General features: G+C 36.3%; 1 protein-coding gene across 12 annotated transcripts in view; it reads right to left on the bottom strand.

The window, feature by feature from the left end:
• The window catches only part of KIF27 (kinesin family member 27), an 89,777-nt gene that overhangs the window by 51,988 nt on the left and 19,766 nt on the right, over positions 1–18,023 (bottom strand). For 8 of the 12 annotated variants that reach the window (XM_069573912.1, XM_069573917.1, XM_069573918.1 and 5 more), the window contains 3 exons: positions 16,440–17,383; positions 12,827–12,970; positions 5,104–5,310 (listed from right to left, as the gene is read on the bottom strand). In XM_069573912.1, coding sequence (XP_069430013.1) covers positions 5,104–5,310; positions 12,827–12,970; positions 16,440–17,383 — 1,295 coding nt within the window. The remainder of the gene's footprint in view (positions 1–5,103; positions 5,311–12,826; positions 12,971–16,439; positions 17,384–18,023) is intronic. The other 4 variants (XM_069573921.1, XM_069573923.1, XM_069573924.1 and 1 more) reach the window with 2 other exon arrangements.

Genomic DNA, 18,023 nt, shown 5'->3' with positions numbered 1-18,023 from the left:
CTAGTGATACATTTGATTTTGTTTCATTAGATGTGCTGCAACTCATTTACCATAGATTGTAGCTTTCACATATTTAATTTTGTAGTTGAATTTGAAAGTTCCACAAAGGTTCATGAGATGCAATTTGTCGTTTTGCTACTATGAAGTTGGTGTGTTTTGTTGGAATGAGTGTTTGGTTGGCAAGGGAACCTTCCAAGAGAACCTCTGCAGACACATCTCACAAAGCTCTGCTTCATCATGAGCAACCATGTATGCAAAAAAGTGATTAAAAAGCAAAATTAATTATTTGGGGGGGAGGAAATGGCCATTGTGTGAAAGATAAAATCTTAGTGAAAACTAAAAAGGCAGCTGACTTCAATGTAAGGGATTTAATGCACAAGAATTTTGTGACTCAATAAAAATGTAATTCATTCAGGAAAAAGAAAAGATTATACAGGTATTACCACTTTTGTGAATTTGAAGATTCCATAAGGTTTTAAAAATATATCCCTTAAGAACATTCCAGTTGGTTTTCTTACTATACAATAATGTCAAGTACTGAAAGTGATTTACCTACTGCTTTTATTTCCTTTTCATAATGCCATATTTCATCAAATCTAAAATGTCATTAACCATACCATCAAGAAAGAAGAAAAGCTATCATCTATGAAATACCATCAACTGTAAAACATATCCTACCATCATAGTTGATAAAATGTGAAAAAAAATGTGAGGCTTATAATCAATGAAAAATGGTAGCATCATCAGCATATGTGGTGTTATTTTAAACTTACGTAATGACTGGTACCAGCTTCATAATTTTTTCCTTCCAAAGTACCATTTTGGTGTGTATAACAGTAGCATTTGGCTTTAATTATAACATTAAGAAAACAGAAACCTCTGTTACATTTTTGCCTTAAGTTTAAATCAAGGTCAATTTTACATTTCATTAGATGAGTTTCCAGTATCTGTTAAAACAAATGAGCCCCTTACTCTTTTTTTCTATTAATTTGATAAGTTATATTATTATATTTAGTTGTGAGGGGCAATTTCTTTAGGATTTCTACTTAAGTAGATAAATCCCAAAATTCCATTTTGGTGTTAAACCTTTTAGATTAAGAGACAGTTGAAAACAAATGTGTGACAACAGGAAAAAGTACAAAATGACATTCACTTAGAATGTTATTACCCATCTAAATCATGATATATTCCAGAATATTTAATGATTGTCAAGTGTTCATGATACAATAGGTAAGAAAAGCTAGCTATAAAAGTATATATACAATCATCCTTCAATTAAAAAATAAAATTTAAAAAGTGTCTAAAGTAGCTGGATCTAAATAGCAATTAAGTATTAACAAACAAAAAATGTGTGTGTGTGTATATATATATATATATATATATATATATATATATATATATATAAAATAGCATTGACATATATACACTGCCATGTGTAAAATAGATAGCTGGTGAGAAATTACTACGTAACACAGAGAGCCCAGCTTGGTGCTCTGTGATGACCTAAGAGGGGTGGGATCAAGGGAGTGGAGGGAGGTTTAAGAGGGAGGTGATATATGTATAGTTATGGCTGCTTTGCATTGTTGAACGGCAGAAACCAACACAACATTGTAAAGCAATTTTCCTCCAATTAAAAATAAATGTAAAAAGTACATATATACGTATACATACACACATAAGTAGTATGTTTTTTAAAGAAATATTTATTTATTTGGTTGCATTGGGTCTTAGATGTGGCATGTGGGATCTAGTTCCCTGACCAGGGATCGAACCCAGGCCAGGGGGCCTCAGAATCTTAGCCACTGGACCACCAAGGAAGTCTCAGTAATATGCTTTTAAAATAAATAAGATCCTTTCACTGTTTCCCTCCAATATACCCCTTGTAGCTCAGTCGGTAGGCTTCCCTGGTGGCTCAGACAGTAAAGAATCCATCTCCAATGAGGGAGACCTGGGTTTGATCCCTGGGTTGGGAAGATCCCCTGGAGGAAGGCATGGTAATCCACTCCAGGATTCTTGCCTGGAGAATTCCCATGGACAGAGGAGCCTGATGAACTACATCCCATGGGGTCGCAGAGTCAGACACAACTGAGCAACTAAGCACAGCACAGCACAGCACAGCTCAGTTGGAAAAGAATCTCCCTGCAACACAGTAGACCCAGGTTCGATTCCTGGGTCGAAAAGATCCCCTGGAGAAGGAAATGGCAACCCGCTCCAGTATTCTTGCCTGGAGAATCCCATGCACAGGAGAGCCTGGAGGGCTACAGTCCATGGGATCCAAGAGTTGGACACAATTTAGCGACTAAAGCATAGGAAATAAAATCAAACTTTTTTTGTAATCAATTTAAAAACTTATTCAAGGACTTCCCTGGCGGTACAGTGGATAAGAATCCACCTGCTAATGCAGGGGATATGGGTTTAATCCCTGGTCTGGGAAGACTCCACATGCCAGGGAGCAACTAAGCCTCTGCACCATAACCACTGAGCGCACACTCTGGAGCCCACGAACCTCAGCTACTGAGCCTGCACGCTGCAACTATTGAAGACCATGTGCCAAGAACCTGTGCTCTGCAGTAAGAGAAACCCTGCTCACCGCAATTAGAGAAAGTGACTTAGCAGCAGCAGCAGCAGCAGCAGCAAGTACAACAATGAAGACCCAATATAACCAAAACCAAATATTTTTAAAAAACTGATTAAGCCATTGTCCCCCTTTGTCTTTGAGAGAATTTTAAGTTGAGGAAATATTTCCCTTGTTAGATTGTTTTTACTTCGAGAAAATATTAGAGCTGAATTTCAAAATAAAATATAAGAGCTGGAAAATATTAACCCACCTTCTGCCAAGGAGACAGAAATTCGGGGAAAAAAATGAAATGGTATTTCAGATGTCTTCTTTGGCTTAATTTAGCTAGTTTTGGTATTTAATATGAAATCCTCCTCTCACTCTAGAACAATGTAACAGGAAACAATACTTGAACAAGGCTTGGTGTGCTTTGTATCTTCCCATACAAGCCTTTGTGTCTGCTGCAACAGTCTAAGCAAGAGAGGGGCCAAGAGTTCTGGATACACAACAGGAGAAAGAGAACTCTCAAAACTGCTGGTTATATTACCTTTGCATTTTCTCCCTTTTCCCCTTCTTTTAATGGCTGGAAGCCACTAAATTTTAAAAGCAAAACAAAGAATTTGCTCATTTGAATACATATGTCCATCCATAGAGAAGGAAACAGCACTGGGAATAAGGGTTTCCCTTTATCAACATAAGGGCCTGTCTCCGGTCAGGATCTTTTCCTTCTGTGTCATAGCAATCTTTTGGAAAATTCACTGGTTCTTTCTTCCTGTTACATTTTAATTCCACTTGGTTACAAGCAAACTTGGAGATCACCTGTAACCACACAGGAGCTACAAGTCTTATAGTGTATCTGCCCTCTTCTAAGCTATGGTAATCACATAATATGTTTTCCAAACTAGAACCCTTGAAAGTGAACAGGGGTAATAAAATTAATTAAAATTAAAAAAAAAAAGAATTTGCTAATTTGAAACAATAACTGTGGAAATCTTTATTCCAATCATGGCTGTTTCAGATCTAATCAAACAACTAGAGATAAGAACAGAGGGGCCTAGCTCCTTCTCAATACCCTGTGGAGCTGTCTCCTCAAAGAATATGTGTGCGAGTGTGTGTGTGTGAAAGTCTAGTAAAAAAGAGAAAGAAACAGACACTGAGAGAGATAGTAAATGTCTAACTTTTATGATCAGAAAAAAATGTTATTTTTATAAAATAAAGAGAATGCACAGAAACCGGAAATTCACATTACTAACCAAGAGTAAAAAAATTAAGTAGAATTAATAGATATCTAATTTCAACTCTATAAAGAACTTATCTTTCTTCTTAAATGTTGTATGAAAATTTACCATACATTCAACCAAAAGAAAATATCAATAACTCTAGAAAGTTCAACTGAAATTAATAGCAGCAAAAGTTTAAATTTTAAATCCAACCAGTCAAAACTGAAAACTATACAGTAATAGTAGCATCTGTCTTACTCACTCTGAGGCACAGAGCCTGGGACACAGGAGAGGTATCCCATAAACATGTATGTTACAGGACTCAGTGTGCCAGGCACTTTTGGAGTCACCATCTCATGTAAGTCCTCCCTATACCCCTCACAGGTCCCCCCTGACAGATAAGAAGCCTGGGGTTCACACAGGTTTAGTCATCCCTCCAGGCCTACATCATAGAGCTGGTGTTCACACTCAAGCTTGCCTGACTGCAAAGTCTATGACACCTCTCACATTTCTTATCCCTTGGATTGTATCCAACATATCTCAAATAAATCATTTCCTTTCCTAAAATTAATAAATAGAAACCAAAATTCATGAGTCTGTTAATTAGTCTTTTCCATGGTGGAGACTCCTTGATTTTGATTTTTCAAGAGAAATCTGTGCATCCGCATGTATGTATACACATTTTATAAATAAAATTTATAAAGTAAAATTTAAAAATTAAATGAAACTTCATACTGATTTTTATACAGTCTTAATTAATTGTCAGAGGGAGAAGGAAATGGCAACCCACTTCAGTATTCTTGCCTGGAGAGTCCCAGGGAGAGAGGAGCCTGGTGGGCTGCCATCTATGGGGTCGCATAGAGTCGGATACAACTGAAGCGACTTAGCAGCAGCAGCAGCAGCAATTATATCAGACAAGATTGACTAATACATGGATATCATTTTGAAAATAGACCAAATAAGTCAAAATAAATATCTCCAACCTCATCAACTTGGTGTGATTAAAGAAAGAAAAAATTTATGAAGATATCAGAGTCATATCTGAAAATATTAATATGATGGCAAAGAGTAGCTTTTTTTCTCCTTGATAAATCTAAGCATTATCTTCAACTCTTCCTTTCAAATACAACTATACCTTCTCATAGTCATTAATTTTATTGAAAAGAAGCATGATTTTAAAGAGGGTATACATAACAGAAAAAGAGTATACACAAAAGTCTATGAAACCAAACAGAAAAAAAAAAAGCCTGCTAAGACTATATAAATACACTGTGATATTATATTGTATACAACCTCAAAAGAAAGAAACTAATGCTTAGACTTTACCTTCCTGGAATCCAATCTTGCTGGACTATAAATATAATGCCCCAAACGAGTATCAAATGGTACAGTGTATGGTCTCTTTTCAAGTATCCTGGTATCTGGCCCATCTCCACAAGTTTCCTTTACTGAAGAAGTCATTGACAGGTTAAGTTTTGTTAGTTCGTCACTCAGTTGATCCACAAGAAGTTGTTGTTCTATTATTTTTTCATTCTTTATAGAAGAAAGAGAAGAATTTAAAAAATGGAGAGACTCAGTATGGGTTAAGGATTAAAAATAAATTGTACATTGATCACAAAATCACAACTACCTTAACAAAACAATAAAACCTAACTTATCCAGAGACTAGCCTTCTGGGACTTCCCTGGTGGTTCAGTGGCTAAGATTTCACAATTCCACTGCAGAGGGCATGGGTTCAATCCCTGGTCAATAAACTAAGATCCCACATGCTGTAAGGTGCAGCCAAAAAAAAAAAAAATTCTAAAAACCAACCAAACAAACAAACAAAAAGAAACCCCAAAGACTAGCCTGCTGTTCACAAGAATTTAGGATTGTCCTGAGTGTTAAAAGCTTTTGAATAGTAAGCAGGAACAAATACAGCTAATGAGTTAGTACAAGACACTGCCCCATACACTGTGATTGGTTAGCTTGCCCACCTGAAGCACTATGATTAGCTGATCCTTATAGAAGTCTGAACTTTCAGAGTGAAATCCAAGAAGTAGCAAAAGACTAGAAAGTTGGAAAGTATAGAAAACGGCAAACAGCTAAGATGACAGCAAAGGAGATAGAAAGTGGTAACAGGTGCAGTGAAGTGAAAGCCTTTACTCAGTGAAAAAGAAAGCCACAAACACAGAGATAGAAGACAAGCAATTGAGAGCCGTGGGAGAACGAACTCGGAAATCAAAGGCAGAATGTGTTGTTTATGGGTGCTTGGGGGAGAGAGAGACACTGTGTGGTTTAGCTTTCTGTGTATCCTCTAAAGAAAAAATTTGAAGTACATAAGCTTTGTTTTATAAGCACAAAATTATATAAAAAAGAAAGGTCATTCATTTTAAATACTTCACATGTACTATAATGCTTAGATAGGGGAAAAAAAAGCAAACCCTAAAGTTTCACTGTGTTAATGCTGAACTATAAAATGTAACTTTATTTTAAAAACCACATATTAAGATAATTAAAATATAAAACAATAGCATATAAGTTGAAGGGGGATACTAAATGGAGTCCTTTTATTCTCCAGGGAAAGGGTAAGAATACCAGTTTAACTGTTTTAAGTCAAGAGTGCATGGCATATACTCTCCAGGATAACCACTAAAAACAGTGAAAGTACAACTTTTAAAGCAATTAAATCCAAAAAATGTAAGAAGGAGAGAAAAATGAATATAGAGCAGATAGGATAAGTAAAAACCATAATGGTGGGATTATAATCAGAATATAATAGTAATTATATTAAATTCAGAAATGAACTCGCAATCCAATTAAAGGATAAAGACTACCAGAAAGAACTATAAAATTGTCTAACCTGCTAATTGCAAGAAACATAACTAAAATCAATAAAGAAAGATTAAAGGGAAGATGGAAAAAGAGATACCATGTAAATATTAATCAAAAGAAAGCTGGTATAGCTATGTTAATATAAAACAGACTTAAATACAAGAACCGTTGGGAGATAAAATGAAGTTAAAAAAAGATTTTTAAAAAAAAAGGTCAATTCACCAGGATGCTGTAACAATTCTACATTTCTAGGTACTTAATAACCCAACTTCAATATATATAAAATGCAAAAATTGTATTTGCAAGACAAATCCAAAAATTATAGTAAGAGATCTTAACATCCCTCTAAAATACTGATAGGACAAAAAAAAAAGACCAAAAAAGTGAGTAAAAATATAGATTTGAATAAGAGGATTAACAGAATTAGGAGAACTCAATGATTACAGAATACAAATTCTTTTCAAGCATATCTGTAATATCTACAAAAACTGGCCTTATGCTGAGCCATAAAACAAGCCTCAACACAAAGAACTGAAGTTATACGGACAACAATGCAATTAAGCTAAAAATTAATAAAAAGAAATCCTTCATGTGTTGGAAATAAAATAACTAACTATATAACCCACAGGTCAAAGAAAAAACTCACAATAAAAATCAGGAAAAATTTGAGCCAAATGAGGAATGCAGACAAAGATAAGCTTAGGAAGAAACATATAATTTTAAATGCATATATTATAGATGGTTAAAAATATATAGAAAGGCTAAAATTCAATGAACTGGGCACCCATCTAAACAATTTAGAAAGATTCTATGCCCCTAAAAAAAGCAGAAAAAAACTAAATAATAAAGATATGGGTGGAAACTAATTAAAGAATAAACAAACATATACCAGAGAAGATCATCAAAGTCAAGAATGGCCCTCTGTGGGCTTCCCCAGCGGCTCCATGGGAACAAATCTGCCAGCCAATGCAGGAGATAACAGCTTTGATCCCTGATCTGGGAAGATCCCACATGCTGGGGAGCAACTAAGCACATGCAACGTAACTACTGAGCCTGTGCTCTAGAACCCGGCAACTGCAACTACTAAGCCCAGGTGCTGCAACTACTGAAGCCCATGTGGTCTACAGCCTATGCTCGAAAACAAAAGAAGCCACTGCAATGAGAGGTCTGTGCACTAGAGAGTAACCCCCACTTGCCACAACTAGATTGAAATGCTGGAGCAAAGCAACAAAGACCCAGCACAGCCACAAATAAGTAAATAAACAAAATTATAATTTTTTTAAAAGAATTTAGTCTCTGAAGAGACTAAAAAAAATTGATAAACCTCTGGTGAAGTTGATCAAGCAAAAAAAAAAAAAAAGAGAGAGAGAAGGCACAAATAACCAGGAATGAAAAACGGGATATCATTACATGTCTAAAAGCATTAAAGAGGTGAGACTGTTATAAACATTTCAACATATTTATTGAAATATGAAACAACTGTTACATTCTTAGAAAAACAGACCTTGCCAACAAGGGGGCAAAAGGAAAATGTGACTGAATTCATAATTAAACATTCCACAGAGAAATTTTCCAGGCCCAAATATTTTTCAAGTGAATTCAACCAATATTTAAGGAAGAAATAATACCAATTCTTCATACACTCTTCCCAAGTATAGAAAAAGAAGGAATGCTACCTAAACTATATTATTAGGTTAACCTAATAATTATTGCTATTGCTAAGTCACTTCAGTCGTGTCCGACTCTGTGTGACCCCATAGACGGCAGCCCACCAGGCTCCCCGGTCCCTGGGATCCTCCAGGCAAGAACACTAGAGTGGGTTGCCATTTCCTTCTCCAATGCATGAAGTGAAAAGTGAAAGTGAAGTTGCTCGGTCCTGTCCAACTTAGTGACCCCATGGACTGCAGCCTTCCAGGCTCCTCCATCCATGGGGTTTTCCAGGCAAGAGTACTAATAATTATTAGGTTAACCTAATTTGTTACAGTATCTGACAAGAGTATTTTGAGAAAAGAAAATATACACATGAATAGACATGCTAAAATCCTAAACAAAATAATTACAACCCAAATCAAGGACATTTGTAGAAAAGAGTAAATTAACACAGAAGACTTGACTGCTATCCTTTGAAGGACCTGCATACGAGGTTGTTCATTGGCTGGTGTCTGGGAACTCGGATCCTAACAGGGTTCCCAATACCCTATCAAGTAAGAGTGGCTCACTGTGCTCAAAGTGTTTGTGCAGACAAGGTGGTTTATGTTGAACACCTACTTTCCTTTCCTTCTGCTAGTCTGGAATTCTGGTATATGGTGGTCAGAGAATGCCTTCATGGCCAGTTCTCAATAAAACCTGAGTCTCCTCAGTAGACAACACTTCACATGAGTTGCCTTTGCTGGGGGAGTTAAGTACATGTGGGTGACTCCACTGGGAGACAGTTCTTGGAAGCCTGTGCCTGATTTATTCTGGACTTCACTCTATGTCCCTGTTCCATTTGCTTTCTTTTATTAGGTCCATGCCTAGTAAGTCTAGTCAAGGCTATGGTTTTTCCAGTGGTCATGTATGGATGTGAGAGTTGACCATAAATAAAGCTGAGCACCGAAGAACTGATGCTTTTGAACTGTGGTATTGGAGAAGATTCTTGGGAGTCCCTTGGACTGCAAGGAGATCCAACCAGTCCATCCTAAAGAAGATCAGTCCTGGGTATTCATTGGAAGGACTAATGATGAAGCTGAAACTCCAATACTTTGGCCACCTGATGCGAAGAGCTGACTCATTTGAAAAGACCCTGATGCTGGGCAAGATTGATGGCAGGAGGAGAAGGGGACAGCAGAGGATGAGATGGTTGGATGGCATCACCGACTCAATGGACATGGGTTGGGATGGACTCCAGGCGTTGGTGATAGACAGGGAAGCCTGGCGTGCTACAGTTCATGGGGTCACAAAGAGTTGGACACGACTGCGAGACTGAACTGAACTGATGAGCACAATTGTATGCTGCATACATAACAGTATAACAGTATAACAGCATAACAGTACATCATAACCCCCCCACCAAAAAAAGGTTTACTTCAGGAATAGGATTGGTGTAAAAATTGGAAAAATCAGTACAATTCACCACATTAACAGAATAAAGTGGGAAAATCATGATAAAGAAAAATCATTTGATAAAATGTAATATCCATTCATAATAAAAATTCTCAGCAAAGAATGTTTCCTTGGTTTGATAAAGAATAAATTAAAAAATACCTACAGCAAACATGATACTTATAGTGAAACAGTGAAAGCTTTTCCTTTATAGTTGGAAACAAGATAAGAACATTTCCTATCACCACTTGTATTCAATACTGTATTGAAGATCAAAGTCAATGAAGAATGGTTAAAAAAAAAAGGCAGCATAAAGATCATGAAGGAATAAAAATGTCATCATTTGCAGATGACATAATCATAAACGGAAATCCAAAAGAATTTACATAAAATATCAGAATTTAAAAATGAATTTTATCAAGTTGCTTGGTATAAGCTATCAATATTCACAAACCAATACAGTTACACATACCAACAAACAATTAAGAAAATGGAAATCTGAAGAGATTCCATTCATAGTCACATAAAAAAATACAGCATCTGGGAATGAATCTAACAAAAGATGTTCAATATATAAACATAAACCCAAAAAAGTCATTACTGAGAAAAACCAAAGAAAACGTGAGTAAATGGAGGAATATACCAAGTTCATGGGTTATTGATACACCTAGACTTATCAGGAACCTACAATAAATAAGAAATGTGACACTGGTCCAAAGACAGGCAAGCCAATGGGGTACAACAGAAGTCCCAGAAATACACCATACAGTCATGCATGAAGGAACCCTGACTTGTGACAAACAGCACTCAGAATAGCGGTGAAAAGATGGCCTTTTCAATAAATAATGCTGGAACAAATGGATATCTACCTGGAAAAAAACTGAAATTTGACCTTTACTTTTTCCACATACAAAAATCAGTTTTAGGACTATAGAGCTTAAATGTGAAAGGCAAACATAATAATGGAAGACTTAGTCCAATAGGAAAACAAGCAGGAGACTTGAAAGAGCATTTCACAAAAGAAGGTACCCAAGGACTTCCCTGGTGGTCCAGCGGTTAAGAATCCACTTCATAACGCAGGGGATACAGGTTCGATCCCTGGTCTGGGAAGATCTCACATCACATCTCACACTAAGAACGTGTGCCACAACTACTAATCCCAAGTGCCTAGAGCCGATGCTCTGCAACAAGGGAAGCCACTGCAATGAGAAGCCTGCTCACTGCAACAAAGAACAGCCCTCACTGCAATGAAGAGTAGCTCCTGCCGCAACTAGAGAAAGCCCAGGTGCAGCAACAAAGACCCAGTGCGGCCAAAAATAATTTAAAAAAAAAGAAGGTACCCAAAGACCAAAAAAAAAAAAAAAGAAAAAACATGAAAAAGTGCTCAACTTCACTAGCCATCAGGGAAATGAAAATTAAAACCACAATAAAATAACATTACATACCTGCCATACACAACTACTGAGCCCATGCACCCAAGAGCCCAGGCTCTGCAAAAAGAGAAGCTACTGCAAATAAGAAGCCCACACACTGCAACTAGAGAGTAGCCCCCACTCTCCACAACTAGAGAAGCCTGTGCACAGCAAAAAAGACCCAGCCCAGCCATACATAAATAAATAAATTTTTTAAATCAAGAAATACATTTTTAAAAACACAATAAAATAACCTTACATACATACCAGATTGCCTAAGATCTAAAAAATTCACAATAACAAATGCTGGCAAGCAAGTGGAATAGCAGGAATGCTCATACAGTGCTGGTGCAAGTTTAAACTGGAAAACGAGTTTGGTATTATTTACTAAAGTTGAAGATTTGCCTACCCTATGTATGACCTAGCAATTCAGGCACAAATGCAAAAGAAATGCATGTGTGTGCACCAGGGGACATGTATGAGAAAATTCATAGGAAAAAAAATTTATCAACAGTAAAAAGAAAAATAAATTGTGAAATAGTCATACAATGATATCCTATACAGCTATAAACTAACCAAGCTACAGCTTCACACAAAAACGTGGATGAAGCAGAATAGACAAAATGTTCAGTAAAAGCAACCAGATACTAAAGAATGTATATTGAATGATTAAATTTATAAAAATTCCAAAACTTAGATTGCAGAATTCAAGGATACAAAGTAAAGCAAGGAAATTATCACTATCAAAGTTAGGAGAGCAGATCTCTCCGAGGAGAGACTAAGGGCTTCTGGGGCTGCTTTATATATGTTTTCAGACAGTAAAGAATCCGCCTTCAATGCAGGACACTTGGGTTTGATCCCTGGGTTGGGAAGATCCCCTGGAGAAGTGAATGGCAACCCACTTCAGTATCCTTACCTGGAGAATCCCATGGACAGAGGAGCCTGGCAGACTCTAGTACATGGGTTGCAGAGTCAGACACAACTGAAAGACTAACACTACTTTCCCTATGTTTTTCCATTAATACAGAGATAGAATGGTTAAAAAAAAGAAGAAAGTAATGTCAAAATCAAAGTCTAATTTTTCCTGGATCAGATCATTATTCAGGACAGTAGTTACTCCCTGATAGGAAGCTAAAGGCTTTAAATTAAATGAACTGTATGGGGGACGGGAGGGTTCACAGCCAGGGTGTATAATATTGGGTTGGCCCAAAATATCTTATGGAAAAACCCAAACTAAATTTCTAGCCAATCCAATACTTAGGGACATACCATGTTACACTGAAGGCACATCCATGTTAATACAGAAAACCTAAGATATAGACTTTGAAAGATTTGGCCAAATCGAATGAGCAAATCATTGATGGAGAATAAAACAGTAATCTAACAAATCAAAATTTTAAATGATGTATTTACCTTCCAGCACTTAACAATATCCCACTGCCTATTACTCTGGCAAAAAACAGAAGGGAAAGTATAAAGAAAGGATAACTACAACATGACTTGCAAATTAAATTCCTGGGTATTAGGCTCTATATTTGTGAAATATAACTCAAGCTAACAATAAAAATGTTTTCCCTTCACACCAATTTAGGGGAAAACTGTAATAACTCTTTCAGGTGCTTGTGTTCAGAACTCTTCAACTGAAACCTATTTTTGCAAACATTCCTACTTATCATTTAGAATGCTATTTTAGTCAGGTACTGTTCCAATGAAATACACAGAGCAAGGTACATTAACTCTACCTGTAATCTATTCACTTTTTGTGCTTCTTTCAAAGAAACAACATGTCCTTTGTTTTCCTGCACCATCATTTGCACTTGATTCTTTAGCTCCTTCACCTCCAAGTCCTTCTGATTAAATACTACTTCATCAGCAGCAAGAGCACACTGGGAGGGGGGAAAGAAAGCACAAGAGAGAGTCACCATGGAAAATATTCAAGAGAAATTACCTAATACCACAAAAACTGTGGTTTAATGATAGCCTGACAATAACTCTTAAAATCTTCTTACCTTTTTTTTCTTGTTTCTCTATTATAAGGAAGGCAGAAACAGCTGAGAGGACCTATCACTGGTATAATGTAATAATTAGTCACCAAAGAGATAGGAAGACAGTCCTTATTTTTATTTCTTGTATTTTAAGACTGAAGCCAGTTATTCAAAGTCTATAGTACATTCAATAAGGTGTTTACAAGTTTTCTAGAACTGCCATGAGTTTTTTAATGTGGGTCTTCAGAAATCAAAAAGGTCACATTTCCCAAATTGACCTATATAGTATAAGAATGCTCTATATTTATAATGGATATTTAAAAGAAGAACATTTGCTAACTTTGCACCCTTTCACTACAAAGAGATATATCTTGAAGATGTTTGGAAATATGGTTAAACATATAGTTTTCTTAGTTCCTGGTGAATTATTCCTGTCACCAAATAAACTTGGAATATGCAAATACTTTTAAATTTTGAGCTAAATAAATAGAAAATCAACATTGGTCAAGGGCTTACTTTATACTAGATTGTAACATGGGATTTTAAAAATATCTCATTGAAGAAATTAAACATTTTCATGAAGAAACTGAAGTTTAGTGAGTGAACACCATTCCAGGACAACACAGTGGATAAACCAAACTCCTGACAGTCAACCTCAGGGCCTATCTGGATCCAAAGCCTGTGCTCTTTCCACTAAGACACAGGAAAAGAGAAGAATGAGTAGCTGATTTGCAAACAAAATTGCATTCTCAAAAACACAGCATGCACATGACTCCTCAGGTGGTGGCATGGAGATGGACAGGCCTCTCCACTGGGAACCCATGGACTGAGGCCAGCCTTGATTTTGCCACAGCCTTCCCTTGGGGCTTTGGGAGAGTTTCTTCTTTTTTCTGCTTGGGATGTTGAATGACCACATAGGACAGGATGCATGACCCTGATGGTCCTTATAACCCTGTCTACGTGACCTTTACGACTTTTCTCTTTTTAAAATAAAATATTCATTAGCCCATATCCTCTGCTCTGGGCAATTAACTGTCAGTCTGAGAGCTTACAACGTGATTGTTCTCCCAGTGCTGCATATAGTGTTGTTACATGTACTTTTTAAACTACAGCTTTATTGTTTATTTTTTATTTAAAAGTGTTTTTAAAAAGTGTTTATCTGTAGAGTATATTCATGTTCACATACTGCTCCTGTGTTCAAATCATGGAGGAAAAAAGCAACAAAGTCCCTTAAGAGGTATTTATGAGAGGATGGAGAACCACTTAAGAATATTCTGATGAAGCAATAAAAATGATTTTATTAAATCTCAGCACATGAGCATTTCTTTTTAGTATTCTATGTGTCAAAATGGGCAGGCATAAAGTAGTTCTTCTGTATACTGAAGGAGGAGAGTTACCTGGTGCAAAAAATCTTGTGCAATTGTTGAGTTACAAGCTAAAGTAGCCACATTTTTCATAGGGTGCTATTTTTACTCTAAAGAACAACAGATAAGCTATTCACATTTGGGTGTGTGACATCATTTCAAGGAAACCAACTAACAGTATTTACTGCAAATGATAAAATTCAAGTTTCATACAAAAATCAGAATTTTGGAAAACATTTCTGCTACCATAAACTTGACAGCTCCTAATACTTAAAGATTTTGCAGGAGGTGAGATCAGAGGTGATATTAATAAATGTGATTTTTTAATATTATATTGTGAATATGTTAACACTGAAAAATCTTCATAACTTAGTAAACAAATATTTCTCAAGTATCCAATGCATGCTGATTCAAAAATCACATGTGGATAAAAGATCCATTCAAAATGTAAGATAAAAATCAGTGAACTGTAATGTAACAAAATGGTTTCAAATCCCACACAAGTAACCATTAGGAAATTTCTACTTGTTGAGTTTTGATGTAATATCAAAGGATATTCACAATTACCTGAAAAAATCACTAATATATTCTTCGCTCCAACTACAAGTCTAGATGAGTCTGGATTTTCTTCACACACTTCAACTAAATATATTGCAACAAACTGAATGCTGAGAGATATGAGAATCCACCTGTCTTCTATTAAGTCAGACATGAAAAGACTCACAAAAATATAAAACAATTCCACCCTTACTAAATTTTGTGTTTTGGAAAATAGTTATTTTTCATGAAAAAATGCTCCTCATGTTAACATTAATCGGGTTATTATTGTTAGTTCTGAGTGAACTAGCAGTTTACATTTTCTGTTTTAATTCTAATACAGTAAATATGAATAGATACAAACTACATCAACAAAAGATCTTTAGGGGACCTCAATTTGAAGAAAGTAGCCTTGTGAGAAAAAAGTTTGAGAATTGCTGTAATAGAGGTTTCTTTCTAATACACATTAAAAAAGATACTGAAGAAAGATTTCTAACTAGAAAGCTATCTTATTACCTATATGTTTTCCTATGTTTAAAAAAATGGTGGAATAACCATTTGCCTGCTGCTGCTGCTGCTAAGTTGCTTCAGTCGTGTCCGACTCTGTGCGACCCCATTGATGGCAGCCCACCAGGCTCCCCCATCCCTGGGATTCTCCAAGGCAAGAACACTGGAGTAGGTTGCCATTTCCTTCTCCAATGCATGAAAGTGAAAAGTGAAGTCGCTCAGTCGTGTCCAACCCTCAGCGACCCCATGGACTGCAGCCTTCCAGACTCCTCTGTCCATGGGATTTTCCAGGCAAGAGTACTGGAGTGGGGTGCCACTGCCTTCTCCGATCCATTTGCCTACCAGAATGCAAATGCCACATAAGCATAAATAGGTATGTCTGTTCTCCATTATTTCCCCAATGACACATCATCTTTAAATAATAAATGTCTTTATGAATGACAAGTAGAGAAATGTAACTCTTAGTTTAACATATATATAATATGTATACATGTACATAGCTACATTCCTTAAATATTATCAAACATGATGATTTCTCTAAAGAATCAAAACTCCAATCTCAAGAGATGAAGTATTTTTCTTTCAAAAAGCACTGACCTAAAGAGGGATTAAAAACAATAAAATTTAACTTAATATTGTTTCTGAAACTGTGTTTCTTTTCATTCTCTAAAATTAATAACCAGGTTCACAAGAGTCTACTTAATAAATACAACAAATTAAAATATCAGGAGAAAAGAGAAGGAGCTAAGAAAACGAGGAGAAGAAAACAGAGAAAAAAACAGGGTAACAGGAAAAGCAACAGGAAAAGAAAAGGGAGAAAAAAACAGTAAAGGCAAATGAGATTTTACATATAACTCTTTAAAAAAAAAAGACTAAAACTTCTGAAACCCCAAAATGACTCTTACTTGCCCAAATAAATTTAGTCTTTAAACAAGTTACCTACTAAGGTGGTGTCTAAGTACCTGGCATTTCTTAAGCTCTCGCTTCAGCTGGAGAACTGTAATATGCTGTGGTCCTTCTTCCAGGTTTCCAACGGCCCGGTGTCCTCTGAACAAGGTGACCTCCTGGGTCATGTTAAACCATTCCTGCAGTTTGTGTTGCTGCTTTTCGTTTAGTCTCACAGAATCTTTTAAATCCACCAGGAAGGTAAAGGCTTCCTCTAAACAGTTTTGGTAACCCAGACATTCTCCTTGTAGCTGAGTGACTTGCTCCTCAAGAGAATGGATCTTATTTTTATCAGGAGTTCCCTCCTGATGGATCTGGCTAGTTTGGCTGCTACTAGCCTGCTGGCTTTGCAAAGCTTCTCGAAGCAACTTAATCTCAAATTCCATTTCGTCCATACGGTCTGACTCAGGGCTAAAGTTTAAGGTGGGTTTGTTTCTAATGTTGCGTGCTCTGTTAGCATATTTGAGAGAATTTAAGGACTCGTCAAAATCTGAGGAGGATGGACTCACACAAGTGATCATGACAGTCTTGGCACTGCCTCCCAAGGAGTCTTTCAGAAGCCGGGTAATTTTAGCATCCCTGTATGGAATATGTGAACTCTTCTTGCGTGGGTCTCCAAGAGCACTTATTACATTTCCTAAAGCCAGCAACCCACTGTTGATCTGAATGGATTCTTTGAAACGTTCGCCAGTATTTCCCGTTTTGGTTACTCTTTCTGATCCAGCCAAATCCACAAAGTGGAACTTTGAGACAATATGCCGATGGGAATGCCATGATCCATCTTCAGCTGCCTTTCTATTTTTGTCCACTTGACAAAGGCTGATGGTGAAAATTGCGTGTGATCTACTGGAGTGCTCATTCATTTGGGTCGTACCCGTATGCCTGGCTGCATTTCCCATCTCCAGGAGACTCATCACTTCATCTGCACTCTCCACCTGGCATTCCTTGGCCCCAACAATCACTTAAAATAGCAACGGCAAGTTTGTAAAACAAGTTTTAATCAAAATACAGTAGAGTTAAGTTAACCACACAACAATTTTCATTTGCTAAGCTGCCCAGCTAAGACAGGCCCTTTGAAAAAAAAAAAAAATCAGTATCTGTATTTAAAATGGATAATCAACAAGGACCTACTGTAGCAGATGGAACTCTGATCAATTTATATGGCAGCCTGGATGGGATCCAGGGGAGAGAACAGATACATGTATATGTATGGCTGAGTTCCTTCCTTGTTCACCTAAAACTATCGTAACATTGTTTATTAATCAGTTATACTCCAATACAAAGCTTTTCTATCAATAGCATTAAAAGAAAAAAGTAACATCAGCAACATCATTAAATAATTTTAGATAACCTTCTAACAGGATTATTTTAATAGATGGCATTCATTTTGATGTTTAAATTCTAAAAGATGTAATATATGCATATATGTTTTAAACAATTTAGGGGTTTTTTTTTGGAATCACATTCAATTCTTTAAGATGGTTGATAAAAGAAAAATTCTTGATTCCAGTATTTTGATTTGTAGAGCCTAACATACTGATTAAAAGATTATAGATTAATTATCTATATAACTCAAAAGAATTAGTAAGTAGTAAATTAAT

The sequence above is a fragment of the Ovis canadensis genome, chromosome 2, assembly GCF_042477335.2.
Source record: "Ovis canadensis isolate MfBH-ARS-UI-01 breed Bighorn chromosome 2, ARS-UI_OviCan_v2, whole genome shotgun sequence".
Classification (NCBI taxonomy): Eukaryota; Metazoa; Chordata; class Mammalia; order Artiodactyla; family Bovidae; genus Ovis; species Ovis canadensis.
The sequence above is the reverse complement of the archived record's forward strand: the minus strand, read 5'-3'. Positions and strand labels throughout refer to the sequence as shown.